At 51.5% G+C, this 22,436-nt stretch overlaps 8 protein-coding genes across 8 annotated transcripts; 3 read left to right on the plus strand and 5 right to left on the minus strand.

Moving 5' to 3' along the window:
- Positions 1-6: 6 nt before the first annotated feature.
- J4E93_002450 (uncharacterized protein) lies at positions 7-554 on the plus strand (the record flags this gene model as incomplete). Its single annotated transcript, XM_049340395.1, has 2 exons — positions 7-15; positions 69-554. The coding sequence occupies 2 exons, from the start codon at positions 7-9 to the stop codon at positions 552-554; spliced, it is 495 nt and encodes a 164-aa protein (XP_049202717.1).
- Positions 555-3,318: 2,764 nt separating this feature from the next.
- Positions 3,319-6,104, minus strand: J4E93_002451 (uncharacterized protein; the record flags this gene model as incomplete). The annotated part of the gene is made up of 3 exons (XM_049340396.1): positions 3,319-4,463; positions 5,110-5,931; positions 5,981-6,104. The coding sequence occupies 3 exons, from the start codon at positions 6,102-6,104 to the stop codon at positions 3,319-3,321; spliced, it is 2,091 nt and encodes a 696-aa protein (XP_049202718.1).
- Positions 6,105-8,645: 2,541 nt separating this feature from the next.
- On the plus strand, positions 8,646-9,665 carry J4E93_002452 (uncharacterized protein; the record flags this gene model as incomplete). Its single annotated transcript, XM_049340397.1, has 1 exon — positions 8,646-9,665. The coding sequence occupies one exon, from the start codon at positions 8,646-8,648 to the stop codon at positions 9,663-9,665; it is 1,020 nt and encodes a 339-aa protein (XP_049202719.1).
- A 485-nt stretch (positions 9,666-10,150) lies between these two features.
- Positions 10,151-14,408, minus strand: J4E93_002453 (uncharacterized protein; the record flags this gene model as incomplete). The annotated part of the gene is made up of 8 exons (XM_049340398.1): positions 10,151-11,431; positions 11,480-11,613; positions 11,660-11,901; positions 11,950-12,292; positions 12,345-12,498; positions 12,550-13,088; positions 13,140-13,232; positions 13,283-14,408. 8 exons carry the CDS (start codon positions 14,406-14,408, stop codon positions 10,151-10,153), a joined length of 3,912 nt encoding a protein of 1,303 aa, XP_049202720.1.
- Positions 14,409-14,891: 483 nt separating this feature from the next.
- Positions 14,892-15,237, minus strand: J4E93_002454 (uncharacterized protein; the record flags this gene model as incomplete). The annotated part of the gene is made up of 3 exons (XM_049340399.1): positions 14,892-14,917; positions 14,980-15,012; positions 15,060-15,237. 3 exons carry the CDS (start codon positions 15,235-15,237, stop codon positions 14,892-14,894), a joined length of 237 nt encoding a protein of 78 aa, XP_049202721.1.
- A 293-nt stretch (positions 15,238-15,530) lies between these two features.
- On the plus strand, positions 15,531-18,853 carry MTR4 (ATP-dependent RNA helicase mtr4; the record flags this gene model as incomplete). The annotated part of the gene is made up of 4 exons (XM_049340400.1): positions 15,531-16,223; positions 16,270-18,012; positions 18,060-18,622; positions 18,673-18,853. The coding sequence occupies 4 exons, from the start codon at positions 15,531-15,533 to the stop codon at positions 18,851-18,853; spliced, it is 3,180 nt and encodes a 1,059-aa protein (XP_049202722.1).
- Positions 18,854-19,430: 577 nt separating this feature from the next.
- On the minus strand, positions 19,431-20,824 carry J4E93_002456 (uncharacterized protein; the record flags this gene model as incomplete). Its single annotated transcript, XM_049340401.1, has 2 exons — positions 19,431-19,642; positions 19,699-20,824. 2 exons carry the CDS (start codon positions 20,822-20,824, stop codon positions 19,431-19,433), a joined length of 1,338 nt encoding a protein of 445 aa, XP_049202723.1.
- A 774-nt stretch (positions 20,825-21,598) lies between these two features.
- J4E93_002457 (uncharacterized protein) lies at positions 21,599-22,213 on the minus strand (the record flags this gene model as incomplete). The annotated part of the gene is made up of 2 exons (XM_049340402.1): positions 21,599-22,082; positions 22,134-22,213. 2 exons carry the CDS (start codon positions 22,211-22,213, stop codon positions 21,599-21,601), a joined length of 564 nt encoding a protein of 187 aa, XP_049202724.1.
- Positions 22,214-22,436: the final 223 nt, after the last annotated feature.

The raw sequence follows: 22,436 nt of genomic DNA on the forward strand, positions 1-22,436 counted from the left end.
ACAGACATGGATAGCGTAACTTCCCTTCTACACCTCATCTCCTACCAGACCACTAACACAACCCCCAGGACGCCGAGCGCCTCCCCCCAGGCTTCGAGCGCATAGGCTACGACGTCGACACCCAAACCTACACCTTCCGCGACGCATCCGGCCGCATCTACGAATCCGAGCCCGGAAACCGATACGGCGAGCTGCGTGCAACGGGTGAGCACTCGCAGCCCCCGTCCGACGAACAACGGCGCGAGCAGGATGAGATGATAGAAGAGGGCAACAAGAGTGCTGTGCGTATGATGTTGCCGTTTGCGCTGTTGGTGCTGGTATTCCTGTTCCTGGTGTTTAAGCTTGTGAACAGGAGTGATGGGAGTGACACGTATGTTGCTGGCTGTGGGAATGGGGAGCGGCAGGCGCGGGTCGAGAAGGGGGATACGTGTTGGGCGATTGCGGAGGCGAATGGATTGAGTGTTGAGGCTTTGCTGGGCTTAAGAGCGAATCAGGGTGTGGATTGTGTGAACCTCAGGATAGGGCAGAGCATCTGTGTACCAACGTTGAAGTGAGGGTGGTCCTCTGCCGCTCCTACAGGCCCGCTTTACCTACCCATAAGGATGTCAGGAAACGGAAAAGAGCACATTAAGAGGAGGAAGTGGTCACCGCATTCCATTCAGGTCAAGATGCTCCCGAATTGGTCACCCATCAAATACCGACGAAGAGATCCTTCCTCCCAACGCGGTAATTTGTTCATGAAGGGTTAATCGACTATGCAACTGATTTCTCCAGAGGCTCTCAAAACCTTTGGAAGACCACTATGAGTATACCCGGAGTAAAAGGAAAGCGTTGGTGACCCTTGAGATGCAGGCACAAAACGGCTCAGAGACGATCAATCTCAATGTGCCAGACCAAGCCCACAACACCTCACGCATTAGCTTCAAGTTGAATGTCGCGCCACGAGCGGCTCGGAAGTTCTGACTGTATTTCTCGACTCAGGCTAGACGCAAAATGTGCATCACCACAGCTTTAGGCGTACCGCGCGGATTACAGCCCCGTAGTTTTATTGATACGAACCGCACATGTTCATCATGTGATAGTTATATGCATAACTTATACCTTCTACTACTTTTATGGCTAATCTAGAACAGGTGTTTGATGCGCCGAGAGCTAGCTGACGCGCCGAGCATTGCAGGAATCAGCCTTGTTCGAGGTCTCCAAACTGTAGGAATGGTAAGCCGGCGTAACTTCCTCTCATCCAGGCAGACATTGCGCTAATACAACTTTCAGGGTCGCTCGGTAAAATGTTGTTCGGCCATGAGAGTGGTGCAAAATCTGCAGGTTCACAAAATGGGGATGGAGATACAACCTGAACCGGTAAGGCGGCGCTCGTCTGTTGTCATCCTTGCTCTTCAGCCTCTCGTAGCGTCGGTTCTTCCCGCATTAAGCAGGTCTCTCGTGTTTACCCATTTAAGATTCGGATATAGCGGTTTTGAAAGGATTCTGGGTGGACGTTACTCCACCAGGGCGTAATTTGGCCCACAGCTACACCTTGGTGTATTGAACTATCTTACGCCCGATACTTGGCTGAGAAACATTCATCGGAGGACAAGTCTTTTTCCAATCCTACCGTCCCAGTTCTCTCGTACGCCCATGATTAGCGTAATCCTTCACAAGAGTTGCCTGTACGCGGATTGGCTCATACTTCCCGCAATCTACATCTTCCCGTGTAGGATCACGACCCGGCAGGATTCCAGCCTTGCTCTTGCGACGGTCGATATGCGTGCAACCCGAGTGAAAGACAGGTAAAAACAGCACGTTCCAGTCGGAGTCAGTCGCATAAGGTATAAAGCCAGCAGCTTTTCTTCTTTGTTCCATCTCTCTTTATCCTCATCAAGTCAATAACAACAACAACACCACCACACTCGAATTTGCCTCTCTTCTCATCGAACTCTTCACGATGAAGCTCTCTATTCCTCTCATAGTTTTGGCTTCGGCCACCAGCACCATGGCCGGCTGCTATGGCAGCGGCAAGCCCTACCTCAACGACTGCAACAAGAATTCGTTCCTTGATGCTGCTGACGACCTGTGTAAATCATTAACCCTCGCGGGATATTTCAACTATCGCCAAACGAAGACAGCATGCGCCCCGGCCAGGTGCAATGGCATCAAGATGAACTACGAAGTGGGATGGAAGGGTAGCAGCGGAGGACATACCTTGGCTGTAGAAGACTGCAAAAGGCGACTTAAAGAAAACATCAACAACTGTCCATTGGGCGGCACTCAGACGGTCGCTGATTGGTTTTTCAAGTAAGTGGCTGTGTACATGTCGCGAACTGTGCGATGAGGACGAGAGCTAACGCCATGGGATTGTAGGTCTGACCCCAATGACGGTGGCTGCTGATCGAACCAATTCGGTTGGTTCAACAGCGTCGAAGAAGTTGAGATTGGGTTCTGTGGAGGCGGGCAAGTGAGGGCGATATACCAGAGACACAGCGTACCGATTTTGGATAGACGATTAATGGACTGCGATACTTGCCGACTTGACTCCTGTGCTCTGCTGGTTTCCTCCCCATACGTTGAGTTTTGAACCGCAGCCTGCCCAGGTTGCGTTCCTGAAGTGATATTGTAGTCAGAGTGACTAAGGAGTAGCTGACGCAGGTGGCAGGAAGTCCAGATTAGGCGTCCCATTAGCTCAATTCCACAACAGTGCATCGGTCCGCAACCCTTCTGAGGTTGCATCCAAGGATGCCAACACGCCTTTTGGATACGACTTTAGTGTCCTGGGTACAAACCAAGGGTCGAATACATAGCGAGAGCGCACACTGCGTAGCCTTCACAACCCGATGTTCAAGATTATCACGTGTTCGACACCATTCAGGTTAGCTTCGGTCGCGACGGCTCCACTGCGGACTTTCCCTCCAAAGTCACATCAACCGACAAACCTCACTCCTCAACTCTCCCAACACCATCATCAGTGCATTCAACTAGAAGCGTGCAGGAGCTCGATGGCTCTTCACTCATTTCGATTACATTCCGTCATCTACCTAGGTACCCAGGTTACCATGTAGTAGGTCAAGGCCTCGCTCCTGGATCCTGCGAATCTGGTCACACCGAGGCATATCTACATCATTCCTTCGTCTACCCGCAGCCGACCTCTCCATAGTCCTTCTACTCGTATCCACCACATGAATGTATGAGTCTCTTCGCTGTGTTACTACTGGTAAGCATGGAACGTCAAGTAATAAGTAACCATCAATCCAGATACGCCATCTCTTGAGACTGAATTGCTCCGGGCAAAGAAAAGCGAAACTTACCAGATTGCGAAAGACGGATCTATCTCGGGTCTTTAGTACCCAGATTGAGATCAGGATCGGCGCCGTGATCTATCAACAACTTGCAGATATCGAAACGGCATTGTTGAGCAGCGAGGCGCAGAGAAGTTGACAGACCCTTAGCATTGGGGCGTAGGCGATCAGAATTTGCGCCGGCCGCCATGATGCGCTCAAGTACATTCAAGTCTCCTCTCCGTACCGCAATGTTAATCAAACCGTGAAATTGGGCGCGCTCTGTCCATTCGGCTGAGTTCATGTTGCTACGGTCAAACAAACCGGTATCCAACAAGAAGGATACGAGAACACCGAATAGCTGAGGACTGAAACTATGAAGCCTGCCATATACGCTGAAAGGCGGTTCGGCTATAGTGAGGAAGCTCCGTCTGAATTCTTTTCGCATACTTGGCGTGGACAGTGCAATCAGCCTACCTAGGAAGCCCATCAATTCAGATGCGCAGGCTTCTTCGAACCAGTCCCTGAGGTGGCGTATCTCCTTGTGCTTGGTATTTGAGATGTACCATTCGAGTAAATCCAGGGCAATGGGCTCATTGCTTCGTATGGCGTGCGTAATGCCTCTTACGACCGTGGTGGTTTGAACTTTCATGACCTGGCTCACACTTGACCGCTGAGTATGAGATAGTAGAGTCTCGATAAGATCGAGGTCATCGTTTTGCACGGCCAACTCTAGCGCACAACCCAACTCAGATCCTGTCGATAACTTTGTCCACATAGCACCCTGTTCGGTAGTAAGTGCGCAGACAGTATCCTTCTGGCCCATGACAACCGCGACACTGAGAGCCTCTTGACGCCCCGATGACGAAATTACCCTGCTCTTGCTCTTATCACTCGGGTTATAGACGAGCTTGCAGATATTCGGGGTTTCGATCAGAGCGCCGATTACGCCACGGACCCAAACACAGCGCTTTTCAGGCGAGGTATCACCGCTGACGCTAACGAGAACGTCGACAATCTTGTTGATATGCGTGGGGAGAACGTGATTGGCGCCGTACAGCGCTACCACTCGGTGCTCGAGGAAGGGTCTGAGTATGTTTCGCAAAAACGCCGAGTCGCGCTTACTCAGGTTCAAATAGGCTGAGGCCGGCTGCTTGGAAAACACCTGTATCTTAATATGGTCGCAGAAGGTCCCTGTAGTCGTCAGTAATGCTGTCCGTTATGAGTGGTGACATAATCGATTACTGCACACACTGCGACGAAGCCAGGCCCGTCGGATGCCCTCCCCATTGACGTAGTGCGCCATGACGCATTCGAAGATTTCGGTTGGAAGATCGAGCAGTTCCATGGCGGGATACGTCCGGTTGCGAAAGGTTGTAGTTGCAGCAATGGCGAGGGTTATACCGAAAGACTTGTTGACTCGCCGATATTGTGTGTGGCGAGGTACAGACCGCAAGCACGAGATATCTGCAGCTGGTGATCTTTAGAGTCTCGGTAATGGTGAGTGATCAAAAGAGAAAGCGGGGTGTAGTTTGACCTGGTCAATGCATTCACCGACGTCGAGGCGCTAGGTAAAATTAAGGTCTAAGATCCTCGTCATGAGTTTAGGCTACGTAGAGACCCTATTATACCAATTCTCGCACCGCCGTGCGGATATCACTAGTAAACGCTCATACGACTGGACTTCTCGAAACCCCATCTGTATCATCACATTCTATTCTTTTTCCAACAAGCCGCGAATGTGAAGATCGACCAAACTCAACAATTGTTGTGCGAAGCTGCAGATCAGGTCATTAGTCCGTTCAATACTTCTAGAGAGAGTTTTTGTGAGAGAGCTTACCTTTGGCAAAGAATGCGTAAGTGTCGGCGTTGTTGAGGTTATCCGTGGAGTTGAGCGTGATAAAGTTATCGTATCCGTATTTAACATCTCCGACGCTGAACAACGCATGGGAGAGCTCATGCGTCATCGTCTTTGTCTTGTCGCCTTCATGACACTCTGGATTATCAATCTGGTACCACGCATCGAACCATAACGGGCAGAACCTGACGTGAAGTTCCTCGCCAGCCCACACAGTCATCCCCAATACACCCGGTTCACAGCCGTCGAGGTTGTTGCAAAAGATCTTGACACGACCCTCGTTCATGTTTCGACATTCAGATCCCATCGCGAGAAAGCCGTCGTTGAGCTTCTTGCGAATCTGCTCAGTGTCGTCCTTGAAGAACTCCAAAATCCTCGTGTGATTGCCAGCGTCGGAAAGCGAGTTCTGCCATGCGGAATAGGCGCGATCAGAGCACAGACTGCGACATTGGTCTAGAATGTCGTACTGTTCGTGGGTGCAACCGCCTTGGAGGTTGAATTCGGTATTCCACTGGTTCGAAAGCCACGTCTGACGGGTCGCGGCTGCTTCAGATCCATCAACATTGACGGTAAGAGTGTTTGAGACGAAGGAGATGGTCTCTACGACCGATGATCCAGAGGTCGCATAGAGGAAGGTGCCTTGCGACACCAAATCTATCATACCGCCAGCCCCAAGATCGTAAACATGGGCGATATCGAAGTGCACGTCGACTGTCTCTGAGGGTGACAAAGCCTGGAATGAAGAGTCATTCAGCACATTGAGGTCGATGTCAACGTGGATACCGTAGAAAGGGAGCTTGTTGCCTGTACAATGCATTAGTATCTGCTCCGCCGTGCATTGGAAGCGACCTACCATCTTTCACGACAGTGATCTTATTGACGGCCAAGTCGCTTAGAAGACCATCAACTTTGACTAGGCGCAAAGGCTCGGATCCGGCGTTCTCGATCGATATCTTGACATTGGTGTTGCCCGCCATTTCCAAGTTGACTTTGACTTGAGGCGAAGAGGAAGCCGAATTTGATATACTTGGAAGAGCTAGAGAACTAGTAGCCAACGCGAACGCTGCAATTAAGCTATAGTAGAGGAACTTCATCGCTTCTAGCCGTTCAGTCGGTTGAGGTGAGGTGTACGGGAGACGAAGTCTATGATATGGCAGTATATTCTATACAGCACAAAGATATGACAGGAAGAATACGCAAGAAAGAAGTGGTCAAACGTAGTAAAAGAGGGATATATAATACGGGGGATACGACCTACCAAAGGAGTGGGGCGAGAGAGGATCTCGTGATTAACCCAGGGGCTAACGTCCACCTGACGACGTTGACCAGGACCTTTTATCCTTTACAGATGAGTTTATACCGTTGTTTGTCTATGAATAATGCCTACTATATGCCAACTGCAAGGCAATTTGACCAGGTGTGTCGTGGGCCCGTCTTGTGGCCTTGCTATGCACTGACGCCTATCAGCTCCTTCACTACCCCTTCCCAGTAGATACCTTGATCAGTCATCCTCTCCAAACGCGCCAAAAGGAGCATAGACTAGTCTTGATCTTTCACGAGATGAGTTCTCATCCTGCGACTAGCGTAACATGATCAGCTGAATACGTAACACTACCATCACGTCAGCAGAACTTGTCGAGTACCCGTAGCGACTACAACCATGATTCGACTGCCCAAGGATACCTGAGTAGTGTGTCTGCCGCATAAATGTAGTTCACCTCTTTCATATCACATATCCAAACCAATCACTTGGTGCATACATCCTCATTATCTATACAACCTGGTCAAGGTGTTCTGACTACGTCTCCTCCTGCCTCAAACTCAGAGGCTCAACTCCACAGAATACCAATTCTCACCCACCAACAAAGAATCCAACATCTCACCCTCGTCTATGCCTCGATGGCCAAGAACAGCCTCTAGCAGAGGCAAAGTTCTCTTTGCGGGGCCACAATGAAAAATTGTGACGAAAAACCGAATCCGTTTGCCCAGTTTCTCCACCTCATCTCTCGCCCAAGCAATGTAGCGAAGTTTTCGAAGTTCTGCAAGATCCCCAGTCTCGTAGTACTCGTACTGGATTTCGACTGCCCAGTACGTATACTTGTCCTTCGCCATTCTCTTGATGGCCCCAGCGAACTGAAAGCGACTTGGCCAGCGCAGTCCATAATGGACTGTAGCTTCTCGACGCATATCTCGGTTTTGACAAAGGTTTGCCGATGCACGTGTATATAGCTTGAGAGCTTTGAACAGCTCCCAACCGTACTGTCTGGTGCTCACCTTCACCGAACTTCTGCCTTGTCGCATCCTCCTCTCGTTCTCGACAGGGTACTGAATGACGACCCGCATGAACGAGTTCAGTGTGCGTTTTGCAGTTCGGCTGAGTCGCTCTGTGACTTGGAGATCGATCTCTGCAGGAGTGAGTTCAGCGAATAGGGATTCAGCCTCTCGGCATATTGCTTTGCAGGCGAGTAAGAGGTTCGTAGACGATTGGTGTTGCTCCAGATGTTCTTGTAGATTGATGGAGCCGGGCGCGGAGGTGCGTTGTGCCGATCTGCGTGAAGAGTGTATGAAGCACATGTCAAGTGCGTAATAGTAGATCCTGTTGCGGATTTCTCCGGGCAACTGGAACAGCGGACTCTGGGTTTGGGCGTGCATGGGTGGAGTGGGATCATAGGAGAGTTTCGCCATCTTGATCGTCGATCTTGATGAGTGTCAGCTTGTGCGCACGCATTACGAAGAGGTTGGTTTTTGCGAGCTGCATTTAAGTAAACCATAGCCTGATCGCCAGAGGTATGTCCTACGTTAGCAAAGAATAAATTAGTAACCATCGACTCCCACTACAATACAGAACACGTTCTGGCGCTCGCTGGCACAACCCAAATCTGAACGCTTGACTGAAAAGTATCGCAAATGACAGAACGCTCGATTAATTAGATTTCTAGAAAAAGCAGTACTTACTGGTCTCGTAGCGGATGTGACTGATCGAAAAAAATGAAGCCACAGCACTGGAGATCAAAACAACAAGAGCGTTTGCAACTAGCGCGGTGTCACCAGATGGTTGCCTGGCAAACGGACGGGGACGCGTTGATGACGTCGAGAAGATAACGTGGGAAATGAGCGGTCAAACAAGACTACTCAGTCTGAGAAGGGAAACTCGCAAAGAGCGGCGATTATAATTTGGATAAGGCTGCTGAGATATGACAGGATGACAATAACAGGGAAACTACGTACTTACATCGTGTTCTTCTGGCTACAGTTACCATCCTGGTAGCCAATCGCATTGAGCCCGTGGACTGAAGCGTTGCCACGAGCATACAAATCCTGGGTAAACCGCGATCTTGTGACCAGCCTTCGATCACCTGAAGAAGCAACATTCTCCTGTCGCGGTGAAGGCAGATTACCAAAACATCGACCCTGCATCGCATGTCTTCCTGTTGCTTTTTTACTTGCTGCTGCCTACCTTCTCTTTCTCTACCACAATCTCATCGCCGCGAACCTCTTTTGCCGGCACCAGGGAAAACATGACCGAAAGGATGGAAACTGACTGTTCCGATAGACATCGAGCTGCATCGCCAGCACTGACGGACATCTCGGAGCTGACCACACTATCAAGATCTCCAAGCCCGATCCCTGAGTACGACGCCTACGCTTCTCCCAAGAAGTGCCAGGCCATTTCGAGCGCATCAGATGAGCAGGAGCAAGGTGGTTTCGGAACTCTCGATAGGATTCCCATGGAGTTACGACAAGACATATACAGCCTCGCGTTCAATATCTACGAGCCTGTCGTAGTCAAAGAGTGCTGCCACCCTGGAACAACGGAGCGGATGCTAGAGCTATGTCCCAAACATGGCGCCAAGGCTCAATCTGAAGCAGGTCGTTTTAACATCCTCCAGGTCTCCAAAGCGATCAGGACGGAGGCGATGTGGGTCGTCTTCGCCAAAACCCCTCTTCTCCTCAATACAGAGGGCAGTATAAGCAAGTACTACTCCACCCTCCCCCGCCCGCGTACTCTCCGCAAGGTTATCGGCTACAGGAAGCCCACTACATGCAAGAGCGCAATCTGGAAGACAGCCAACCAGTTCCGTACCATCAAGATCGATCTCTCGGAAGACCTGCTGCAATACGGCAATCCGTACGCCTTTATCGATCGTCTGGTATGCATCGTAACACTGCTGTGCAAGGAGCAAGACAAGGAACCGGTTGCTTCGAAGTCGATCCACTTGAACCTCGGCAGCTTCTTCCAGCAAATGCTCCCTTTCAACGAGAAGTCCCAGCTAGATTCGCGGTATGGAGAGTATCTCGACTGGTTGTTCTTCCATTCCGACACCCACGAGCCAGACCACGGCAAGCTCGCGAAAGGTGTAATACGTAGCCTGCAGCGACTGGTGGCTACGATCGGCAAGCACTCTGGTCGCGAGCAGTGGAAGATCTTCGTGAAGACTGAGCTTCCGGCGGAGGACGAGGGCGGTGCGGAGGCGCTGCTCGAGTTTCAAGCCGCTTGCGCGGAGCAGGGTGTGGAGGTGTGTGAATTGGAGAGCTGAATGCTCGACTTGAGACAGGGCGCATGACCATCGTGTGCACTGAAGCAGCCATAGGAAAAGTCGTCGGTCACGTCTGGTAGGGCATCGGCGCGTTCGTGAGGGGTGCGGGAGGTCGTATCATGGCAGATCGATTACGGGGTTGCAAATGTCAGTATAGCATAAATGAATAAAAGCGTGATATTCAGCTGCACGTTTGAACTTTATGAGTGCGCTTGGGCATTATATCGCGGAGCAGGCTTTGAATCGCGTGGTATTGACGCGTAACCTGCGAGAGTATGCACTCTGGGACGGATGACGCGACGAGGCGGACATGAACAACGACGCTAGTTACGTCATCCATCCATGGATCTGCCATGGATTCACGCACAGGGGAAAGAACACCTGACCGCGCAACACAGGAGCATCAGCACATCTACGTGCAGCTATTGAAAACTCCTATTTTGGATCCAGGAGTCTTAAGTCTGACTATCTCAGGGCATAAAAGACTATCCCAAAAGGCTAAGCCTCTCAAACATCTTCACCACAGGCGCCTCCCTCTTCTTCCCAACCTCCTGCAAGCTATCCCAAAGCGTCGCATCCCCACCGGTTGGCTTCATCGCCTCGCCCTCAACTCCAACCAGTACCCCATTGACACCCTCAGAGCTTCCAGCAGCTACAGGCGGATACATCTCCTTGATAGCATCTTGACACCGTTGCATGACCTCGTTGACAGCGTTGGACACAGCGTCAGCACGCTCTCTCATACCCCGCCTAACCAAACCTTCAACAAGCCGCTGAATCTCTTCTTGCATGCTATTGATACGCTCAATGAGGCGTTCGATGGAGTTTGTGAGATACTCTTCTTCGTATACTGTACCCTTCTTACCACGCGCACGCTTCCTCTCTTCTCTCCGCTTGTTCTTGCTTGTCTTGCGTGTGGTTGTTGTGTTCACCGTACCAGTCTGGTTCGTGTACCTGGTCATGAATGTACCACCGCTCGTTGTATCTGTGGGTGCTAGAGAGATATTGTCGGGGATGTTGGCGTCGGCAGGACCGTCGATCATACCCTCGTAGAAGGCCATTGGATCTTCTGCTTTCTTGGCCCTGAGTTCCTTGAGCCGAGGTACCTGGGCTTGCAGTTGGCCCTTCATGTCGGCGAGGAACTCTGTCATGTCTGCACTACGCTCGATGAGGCCGGGGTCGATGACTTCGGTGATGAGAGTGGGCTCGCGGCGGAGTGTGACGATGCGAATTGCTTCGGCGAAGTGGCAGCCTCTGCATAAGAGACGTGCCGCGGACGCAAGGTCGGAGAGGTAGTCGAGTGTTATTGATGAAGCTGACAGGTAGTCTTTGGATTCTGCGAGGCCTTCTGCGAGATCTGTCGCAATGCTTGAGAGTTCATCTGCGCTTACGTCGGCGAGAATAGCAGACGACAAAGCCTCACGCCAGAGGTTGGCTGAACGATAGCAAGGCCAAGCGGAGGCATGATCGTTGAGGTATTCGTACGCCAATGCAGCTTCTTTGTTCTTGTTGTTAGTACTCAAGAAGTCTGCGTACAACCTCATGATTTCTTTCAGACGGGTGCTGTCGTATTGGTACATGCTCAAGGCTTCAGGGTAGAGATCGTGCTTTTGCACATAGTCTTGTACCTCATCGTAGGCTTGAAGATCCTTGAGATGCGTGAGCGCTTTCGCTCTTCGTCCGAGCTGGTCGTCGATCTTGAACTTGCGACGAGTTTCGGGCAGATCTTGCAGAGACTGCAGGTGTGGCAGATACTCTCGCGGATCCTATTGAGAGTCAGCTGCTAATATGACCCATGCATTCGATCAGCATACCTTTTGTGACTGTTGAGCGATCAGCAGGGCAAGGTCAAGGTTGTACAGTCCCAAAGATGTGTCGTATAGTTGGTTGACGTCTGCAAGGAAGCATATGTGTTCGGCGGCCTTGTCAGTGAGGGGATCGTTAGATGCTGTGACATGTTAGAACTGCGGAAAATGCAAATGTATAAGGCTCACCTTGTAGGCGACCTATCATAGCAAGACCTGTTTCCAGAGCTGGTGGTGTCTTGGAGACATGGGCTGTGATGATGTTTTGCAGGTGCGCGTCCTTGTACTGAGACTTCTCTAATACGGTTAGGAAAGCGTCGCATATCCGGTTTACTTTGTTCTCGACTTGATCTTGGGAGAGCTTTGACTTCGTAGCTAGATCTTTCGTCTTCAACGTTTCCTTATACATGGTTTCTGATACGTCCTCGTTACTAAAACAGTCAGCAACCATCTTCCAAGATGTATGGTTAATCGCTTACCGGAGCTGCGCCAGGAGCAAGTCAATATGTTCTATCTTCTTGATCTGTGAAATAATCTTCTCCAGGCTCGCCATGAACCGCTCCGGATCGTGATCATGAAGTATGTTCAGATCGACGCGCTGATTACGACAAGCAAAGAAGGCTTCATCGTAACGCTCTGCCTCGACGTTGCGACGGATAGCAGCAAGCACAAGCGCTCGCGGATAGATCGTCTCAAGATTACCTCTTGGCATCTGCAACACGACTGAGTATGTCGTAGGCATCACAGTAACGATCTTTGCTCCTCTTTCAATGCTCCTGCATCTCTCATCCTTTTGTGGCTCGTCTGCGGGTACTTCGAGCTCTGGTGAATGTCAGAACATGCTTCCTGTTCTCATATCGTAGGGTGGGCTTACCATCTGCACTAGCGAGATGCACAAACTTGAGTAGATGTTGTGTCGTTGTGAAAATGAGATGCGCGGTAGTAACCACGAAAGAAGTGCAGTTGCGGACCAGTATGCGCTCATTGGCGTATAGCACCCCACTCTTTGTCAATCCAAATGCCAATGTCTGGCCATGTTAGCTAGCTGATGCGACCTCGCGGAGAGTAGATTTGCGTACCTGGCCTTCAACATTGATCACTTGAACCTCGGGCGCAAATGAAGGAAACTTGTGCACAAAAGGCGTTAGGGGAGCACAATCCGATCTCAGCTCATCTACAACAACCTGATGTAAGGCACCATTCTGAAACTCGATGTACGGAGTTTCTTGATGGACATTAGCCAAAAGTAGAGAAGCGTTCTCGGTCTCCATTATGTGTCCTTGGGGCAGTAACACATCGCCTTCAGACTGCCAGAGCGAGCTTTCCTCTTCGTCCCAGCTGTCTGCTAGTACAAAGATCTGATCCTCACCAAAGAATGTGACGTGGCGTGGTGACCCATGACTTATCGCATCACTGCGCCAGAGGAGACTAGGCTTGGGTATAGGCCGCTTGTTGAGATCGAGAGCATATACGGCAAGGTCGCTGTCGGAGAGCACTGCCAAGCGATTGCCAGATTTTGAAAGCGCTACGTCCATGGGTTTTGAGTCGAGAGCCAGAGTGTGAAGTGACATGGGAGGTGGCACATTCGCGATGCGAAGTGGTGTGAGTTTCAGGAATACTTGCAGTAATCAGTATCAGACAAATCACGTATCTAGAGTTCATCACTCACATCCATCTATTGAAGCAATCATGCCAAAATCGTTCGGTGGGGCGACTGAGCCGGCCGAGATTGTAGACGCGTACTCAAGCACTTGGAGCGCATCTAGACCGTACTTAGTCATATTAACCTTGCGTTGACGAGGGGCAACTTACCAGGAGTTGACAAAGCTACTGCGAGCGGACGCTCGGCATGCCAACTACATATGACTGTCCGAGGAGCAGCCTCCGGAAATCGAAGTTCTTGCTTGAGATAGTAGTGGTAGTTACTCATCGTCCAAAGTTGTACTTTGTCAGGATATGATACAGCTAACACATTGGAGTCGCTATTCCACTTAAGTGTTAACGGAACCGAGAGGGCCGCAAGCTCTTCCGGGGTAAATCGAAGATCGAATTGGCCGTGGCGAAGACCATTCCGCTCGAAGAAGACTACCTCAATCTTATCTCCGGTCCGGCGAGTACTCGCAATCAGATTGCCTGATGGTCTCCAACTGAGAGCCCCTTCAAGGCCATCCACAGGCTCGCTCACGCTGTCCAGCTGTCCTTCCCGGGAGTAGACACGGATCATGCGCCGGCGCTCTTCTTCGACCTTGCTTACTGCAAACCATGCGCCGTCACCTCTCCAGCTTATTGTGACAGAACGATCGTCTAGTGGGCTAAGTACACCCTCGTCGATACTTTCGGGTACTGTTGGATCTTGCAGTGCTCTGGCTCGTTTGCCTTTGAACTGTGTCTCTTTCTTTCCCCAACCAACCGAGACATGACTGGAGACGTTGACATCTTCGGGAGTGAGATTGATACTCGCAATGTTTTCGATATCGCGACTCATCAATAGTAAGGTGTCGGCCTGTGTGGTGATGGCGAGAAGTTCTTCATCTGGTGACCACGCAGCAGCAGAGATACCGGCATCGACTGAGCCCACGATCTCAACTAGCTCTTCTGTGGATGATGGCTCCTCCCGCACAAGCACGATGTCTCCTCCGGCCAAAATCAAACATGATGTCGAAGTGTCGGCGAAATGGTGCAGGCTCAAGATTGAGTCATGGGTAAGCGAGGGCAGCGGGCACGGCGCATCCCACGATGCGATGCTTTCAAGCTTTTCCTCGACGCCGTTGCGAGTATAATGCAGCCTCTTGAGTTCGATGGTCGCACGTGATTCCGAAGGGCCGAAGGCGCATACCAGTGCATTTGAGGCGGCGTCCCATGCAGTCGCCGTTAACGGTAGTGGCTCGTCTCCAGAAAATCGCAGGAGCGACCTTCCTACAATCTTGAGGTTGCGCATTGCCGAAGAATCATGGGCTGTGTTCGTAGCAGTGTTGCGTCCTGTTGCTCGAATGACTGGTCACTAGCCCGTTGGCAGAATCGCGCTTCCGAATTTTTGGTGATGCTAGCGCCGAGCTTCTACCGAAGAGTAATGCAACCCATCTCATCGTCATCGAGGTGTTGCAAATGAATCACGTTCTCTCACCTTCCACCCCCTTATCTCTATCTGCACAGAAGCAGATGCTTCTTTTATAGGGCCAAGTTATAGTAGAAGAGAATTGCGGCCCCTTATTCCGGAGTCGAAGAGACAGCTCTTACCCACTGAGGTATCCAATGAGTAATATCACGACTTGTGATTTGCATGCGTTAGATCACATGGAAGACAGACAATGAGATTGATGCTGTGGTGTCTATACAGGTCTCCGAGCGACCCTCCAATATTCTACAAATCCCGTGTCCCTCCCATAATCCAGGATCGTGCCCACGCTCCGAATGACTGCATCTATTTGTTCTTCTTTGTCTGCCAGACTGTAGTAGGAATTCTGTTAGATGTGTTCGTGTAGTTGTTATCAGCGAATCGGGCGCCTCACCAGCAAGGAGGAATGGCAGGGAGAATCCGGTGGCTGCAGATGTTAGCACAGCCCAGTAATTGCGACGCGCCAGTGCGTACCCATGAATCCCCAGTACTTGAAGGCGAAGCCTTTCTTCAGCGGGTCAAATGGCAAGTTGCTGCGTGGGCCCTCGGGGTAGTGGTATGGGCTGGCGAACTGGGCGCGGGTGGACTGGAAGCCGCGGCGGGCGACGAGCGTTGGGGCCGAGGCGGCGCGGAAGGTAGCACGGGCAAGCATCTTCGGAGGTCAGCTGGTGATCCAATTGGCGTGGAGTTGGGGCGTACTTTGTCTGTGTTGTAGAGTGGAGAGGTTGCGGAGTTCTGGTCGCGGTGGTTCGATGAGTTGCAGCTCCCACGGCTGCCATGTCTTGGCAATGACCCGCTTAGTAAGGCCCATCAAAGTTTCTCGATCTCCGTTGCGCCTGCCTTCTATAATCTTTCGCGACAGGTCAAAACTGCCTGTCTGGTCCACCACGCAACCCACGAGACAACCGCACTCAACCGCGCACAGAGTGAAACCAACCACCCACCATGGACGACGACATGTTCGACGTCTTCGAGGGCGGCCCGTCCACGGACACCGCGCCTCGGAAGAACAAGAAGCGCCAGGCGAATGGCACCGTCAAGTCGCCTGAACCCGTCGCTGACACTGCTATGGCGGATGCGCCTGCACAATCATCTGAAGCCCCGAACGACAGCAGTAGCGCGCAGGCTCTGAAGAAGAAGCAGAAGCGGGACGAGCCCGAGCCTATAGTTACCGACGATTTCGAGACAGAGCAGACGCGCGAAATGGCTGCCGCAGCGGGTCTTCAAGCGCAGTCGCAAGAGGGTCAGGCAGTGGTGCTTTCGCATCAAGTCCGCCATCAAGTCGCACTCCCTCCGGACTACGACTACGTGCCCATTTCCGAGCACAAGGCCCCCGCAGAGCCCGCGCGCGAGTGGCCTTTCACTCTAGATCCTTTCCAGCAGGTCTCGATCGCCTCGATACAGCGAAACGAAAGTGTCCTGGTCTCAGCGCATACCTCGGCCGGAAAGACCGTTGTGGCAGAATACGCCATTGCACAATGTCTCAAGAACAACCAGCGAGTCATCTACACCAGTCCTATCAAGGCGCTCAGCAACCAGAAGTACCGAGAGTTTATGGCAGAGTTTGGCGACGTCGGTCTGATGACTGGTGATGTCACCATCAACCCCACTGCAACCTGTCTGGTCATGACGACGGAGGTATGTACGGAACGGGCTCGAAGATGATCACGGCTAACCTATTCAGATTCTGCGCTCCATGTTGTACAGAGGTTCCGAGATCATGCGCGAAGTAGCTTGGGTCGTGTTTGACGAGGTTCACTACCTGCGCGACAAGTCAAGAGGTGTCGTCTGGGAAGAGACTATCATTCTACTGCCAGACAAGGTCCGCTACGTCTTCCTCTCCGCCACCATTCCCAACGCCATGCAGTTCGCCGAATGGATCACCAAAACCCATAGTCAGCCGTGCCACGTTGTCTACACCGATTTCCGTCCGACGCCGCTACAACACTATTTCTTCCCTGCTGGTGCCGACGGTATACATTTGGTCGTAGATGAAAAGGGTGTGTTCCGCGAAGAGAACTTCCAGAAAGCCATGTCTTCCATCGCGGACAAGGGCGGAAGTGAGGCCAAGGACTTCATGGCGAAGCGCAAAGGCAAGGGCAAGGACAAGAAGACCAACACGGGTGGTAACAAGGACCAGACGGATATCTACAAGATCGTCAAGATGATCATGGTCAAGAGCTACAACCCGGTCATCGTCTTCAGTTTTAGCAAGAGGGAATGCGAGAACTACGCACTCTCCATGAGCTCTCTCGCTTTCAACGACGACTCCGAAAAGGCCATGGTGACCAAGGTCTTCAACAGCGCCATCGAGATGCTGTCCGAGGAGGACCGACAACTACCCCAGATTCAACACATCCTCCCCCTTCTCCGGAGAGGTATCGGTGTTCACCACTCCGGACTTCTGCCTATCTTGAAGGAGACCATTGAAATCTTGTTCCAGGAAGGGCTGATCAAGGTGCTCTTCGCCACCGAGACTTTCTCAATCGGATTGAACATGCCGGCAAAGACAGTCGTTTTTACCAGTGTGCGCAAGTTTGACGGAGTATCGCAGCGATGGGTCACGCCTTCAGAATTTATCCAGATGTCCGGTCGAGCTGGACGTCGTGGTCTCGATGACCGCGGTATTGTCATCATGATGATTGGCGAGCAGATGGAGCCTGCTGTGGCTAAGGAGATTGTCCGCGGTCAGCAGGATAACCTCAACTCAGCTTTCCATTTGGGCTACAACATGATTCTTAACCTCATGCGAGTTGAAGGCATCTCCCCCGAGTTCATGCTGGAGAGGTGCTTCTTCCAGTTCCAGAGCACAGCAGGTGTCTCCAATCTAGAGAAGCAGCTTGAAAAGCTCGAAGAAGAAAAGGCGAACACCAACATTGTTGACGAGCCGGCCATCAAGGACTACTACAATCTGCGACAGCAACTGGACACCCATACCAAGGACATGCGGGATGTGATCATGCAGCCCAACTACTGCTTGCAGTTCTTGCAAGGTGGCCGAATGGTCAAGATCAAGTTCAAGGATTATGACTTTGGCTGGGGTGCTGTTGTAGCATACACCGCTCGCAAGGCTAACAAGGGCGAAGTTCTGCCACCTCAAGAATCTTACATTGTTGATGTTCTACTACCAGTCAGTAGCGACACCAAGTTTGTCCCAATGGTAAATGACGGCCTGCCGCCTGGTGTGCGCCCACCTGCGGCGGGAGACAAGGGCAAGATGGAGGTTGTCCCTGTGGTCCTGAACTGCATCGAATCAATTGGCCATCTCCGTGTCTTCCTGCCCAACGAGCTCAAATCGACAGAGCAACGGAACAACGTTCGCAAAGCACTGAGCGAGGTCAAGAAGCGCTTCCCTGACGGAATCGCTATCTTGGATCCCATCGAGAACATGGGCATCAAGGACGACAGCTTCAAGAGGCTGTTAAGGGTAAGCTTCACTATCAAGAATCTGCATTCCTGTCTAATATTGTGCAGAAAATCGAAGTGCTGGAGTCCCGTCTCCTCTCGAACCCTCTCCACAACTCGCCTAGGCTCCCCGAACTGTACAGCCAATATGCGCAGAAGATTGCGATTGGTGAGAAGATTAAGAGCATCAGGAAAGAGATTGCGAACGCTCTGTCTGTCATTCAGTTAGACGAGTTGAAGAGCAGGAAACGTGTGTTGCGACGCCTCGGTTTCATCGACGATGCCGATGTTGTGCAGCTCAAGGCCCGTGTTGCATGTGAAATCAGCACTGGTGATGAGCTCGTGCTTAGCGAGCTGCTTTTCAACCGCTTCTTCAATGAGCTGACGCCAGAACAGTGTGTCGCTTGTCTCAGTTGTTTCATCTTTGAGGAAAAGACGCAAGAAGTACCAGCGCTCAAAGAAGAGCTTGCCAAGCCATATCGCGAAATCCAGCAGCAAGCTAGGGTCATCGCAAAGATGTCACAAGAGAGCAAATTGACAGTCAACGAGGAAGAATACCTCAAGTCGTTCAAGTATGAGCTGATGGAGGTCGTCTTTGCCTGGTCAAAGGGTGCTACGTTCGCACAGATTTGGTACGTCCGCTTTGTTTCCGTCGCATGTAACGACAACTAACTTCGAGCAGCAAAATGACAGACGTGTACGAGGGAAGTCTAATTCGTCTGTTCAGACGATTAGAAGAGTTGCTTCGACAAATGGCTCAGGCCTCCAAGGTCATGGGAAGCGAGGAACTTGAGCAAAAGTTCACGGCAGCACTTGAACTCGTCCGCAGGGATTTGGTCGCAGCCCAGTCCCTGTACCTGTAATGCGTGAAGCATGTCTTGTATATTATGGTCTTGGTGGGAGTATTTGGTAGCATCATCGTTCAGCAGGTAAGTATGGCACTCACATGGCGTTCTCCTTTATGCGGTTGAATCAAAACGCCACTGGACATACCATTGTCTCAGGCGCACGCAAGGAACTTTCGACGCTGTGCCCCTCAAAGGAAGGGGTACAGCGTGAAAGCATCCTGGATAGAAATTCACTAGATCTGATGTTGTGGTCTTGCACCACGGCTGAGGATCCCCCACGTACATTCATCCAGATATGCATGGTGACATGATGTGCAATATAGCTTAGCATGGGTCTATTCGCACTTTCAGTACAGTCACATTCTATGAACGACACTGCGATGTACCAACGAAGAGTGATGCGTGAGATAATGCCAAGAAAGTTTAATATATTCTCAATGTATGAAGAATCGCTTGTAATCGCTATCATTATGCAAAAAGAGTACAAAAGATTTCCACCACAAAACGCCTTGCCATGCTTATGCACATTTAAACCTCTTCTCCATATTATATACCAACTCTCCGATTAGACGACTTCAACCGTCGAAGAAGGTCATAGAATCAAGGCAGCAACGATCGCAACGACGAAACCAAAGTACGTCGCGCTGGGCTGGAGCAGCACGTTGCCCAGAGACGCAGTGCCGCAACATTCGCGGTCATATGTAACGTTGTTTGCGCGGGCGGCGACTTCGAAGACGGAACCGTTGATGGGGCCTTGGTTGTAGAAGTCGACGAGGAGGAAGTTTGGTGGGCGGTCCCAGTTGGCTGTGGGGGATATGTTAGCTATATGCAAGATAGAAAACGGATGCGAGGATACATACTGGTGCAGGTATTGGTCATGCGACCTAGACTACCTTCACCTTCCAACGCATTGGTCTGGTTGATCTCCGCTACGTTGGGCACAAGGAGGTTCAATCCAGCGAACGAGATCTCGGCGTTCAGGTTATGGTTGGCCATGTACATGATTTCCCTCATCTTCTCCTCGGACATGCCCTCGGGTCTGCCCAGTGTGCAAGGGAAATCGGGGTCGGTGGGGGAGAAGGGTGTCTCCCACATGTTGTAAAACTCCCAGAGCAGGTATGGCACCGCATCAGTGTCGAAGTTGTAGTCGATGAAGGTGACGACACGGTTGTTGTGGAGAATCAGTTCGCCGAGCGTTGGCCAGTCGTTCAGCTCCATGGCGGTCTTGGGTGGCTGGTAGACATATTCGATCAAACCGGACTTCTCGATCGCCTCGGCGAAGTTGGAAGATGTCACGAGTGGCTTGCCGTCGTCGGTCATTTCATCCCAGTTGGAGTTGCCGAAGAGAATCGTGATGACGTCGAAGGGGTGGTCTGCTACCCATTCGGTGACTTCGCGGAGGTAGTCTTCAACAGTACCGGCGTTGAGCAGGTCGCATGAAGAATGGCAGTAGTAAAGCGTGCCGTTGACGTAGTGGGCTGAGCCCTGCAGCATACGGATGCCATCATTGAGTTGTTGCGTCACGCCGTACTCTTGGTTGCGCGCAATGTTGTTCTTTCGCGTGTAGGGCGAGTTGTGCGCAGCTACTTCGGTGATATTGGAATACTTGCGGTTGCAAAACTCGAGGTAGTTGTTGCAAGGCTGAGTGTTGGAGGGCAGCGCTGGAGCGGTCTCGGTGCCAGTCGGTGTGAGTGTTCTGTTGTTTCCTCCGATATTTGTGACGGGTGGTGCGCTGCTTGTGATTGAAGCCGTGCCGTTGGACGAGGCTGTGCTACCAGACGCTCCAGACGACGCGGCCGATGTTACTGTCGCAAAGGTGCTGCCCTCGAAATCCGAGGGGACGGTTGGGTTGGGAGCCGCATCATCGCCTGTCAGACTCCGCTGCGACCCAGATAAAGTTATGACTGAGGGAGAGACCGAGGCCGAGCTACTCTGGGCTGCAGTGAGGCCAGCAAGCCACACCATGGAAAGTATCGCCCCTTTCATGATCGCCGCAGGGGTGATATGTCCCTAAAATCCACGACCGAGTTATGGGCTCGCAGGCAGGAACAGATATCGGCTATGTCAATCCTGCTCAAGCGATAGTGGTGATGGTGCAGTCGTCCCGACGTATGCAGTGAAAGCGCCGGCGGGTTTGGTTGCTATGCAGTGCTGTGCAGTGCCGTCCGATCCGAGTACGGGGTAAATGAGTATGGGCTACAACGTCGTATAACAAAGTCGCGACCGAGTTCCCCAAGTGAAAGGATGCGGGGAGAATGCAATGGAGAAGCAATACTTTTTGGAGAAGAGCCGCTGCCGTTGAGAAATCCCAGACGACGATTGTTTTCCAAGCGCTCGAACGGACCATCCGGGACTCCCTAGTTAGGCAATGTGCCATGACGTAAGGCTCTGTTTTAAGGTTGCAAGCCACGCGGGTCTCTTCTCTCATCCAACGATCTGCAACAGCCGCGCCACCATTTTAGCGCGACACGTCATGTGCGCGAGTCTGGAACCATCAAATTGGGGGTGGCTGCAAGAATGGCCCACCTGGAGATCTCTAGGCATATCAACAATAATTCATCGCATGTATATATGTGAATGCATGCGTGACTCGGAATCGTCAAGTTATAGAAGCGCTTTTGCATTGATGAACGATGCATTCCGTGTATATTCAGGTACAGATTAAGATGGGCAAGTATAACGCCTAATTGAGACTCCACTCACGTACGCGACCATGACTCCCTACATCTCACCGCTGGGACTATATTCGTGGCATTGGCTCTATGCACTAGACGAGCCACTGCTAAAGAACTCTTCAAATCGACTCTTCCCCTTCAGCTGCTGAATCTCCCTCTGCAACACATCAATCCGATAATTCTTAAACGCTTTCTCAATCCTCTCTTTGCTGTCTGGGTCTTTGGTCACGGTCCTGGCCGCGCTTGCTGTACCCGTCAAAAGGCCCAGTTCACCCCCAAGGAAGAGACCGCCAACAGAAAAGAGAAAGTAGGTCGCCGCATCGCCCCAGCGCGAGGGCCCGGATATTTGTGCGGTGATGTCTGGAACGGGCTCGGTACGGCCATCGGCGAAGCGTACTTCTACGGGCTTCTCCATGGCGCGGAAAGCCTTGAAGTACGCAAGGCGCATGCTTCGCAGTCGATATGCTGTGTAGATTCCTAGACCCAGTCCGACTGCTGACGCGAAACCAGCGTGCATCGACACCTTTCCACCTGCACTTTTGAGTACTTCGCGATCTTGTTGATTGAGGCTATTTCGGATTAGCTATCGACAATCAACGCGCAAATCTCGCCCTACTTACTCATGTTGCAGATGCTCCTCTGCCAGCTGACGGAGATCTTTCGACCTACGGTCACGGAATGCTGCTAGTGACTCAGCCATGTTATTTGTCTGGGTAATCGTAGATATAGAAAGCTTGATGATAGATCAGATGAGGTTAGATGACTGGCAATTGCTGGCACTCGAGGACTTTTTTAACTGAATTTTGTAGTTCGTGACAAGTTCGTGATGCTTCTAGTCGCAACGATGACATCATGCGGACATCGCGGAATCTAACCGGGAAAGCTCCAACAACACGCGAGCACGGGGAGAAACTGACAGACAG

The sequence above is a fragment of the Alternaria ventricosa genome, assembly GCF_023758065.1.
Source record: "Alternaria ventricosa strain BMP 2768 chromosome Unknown scaffold_3, whole genome shotgun sequence".
In the NCBI taxonomy this organism is placed as follows: domain Eukaryota; kingdom Fungi; phylum Ascomycota; class Dothideomycetes; order Pleosporales; family Pleosporaceae; genus Alternaria; species Alternaria ventricosa.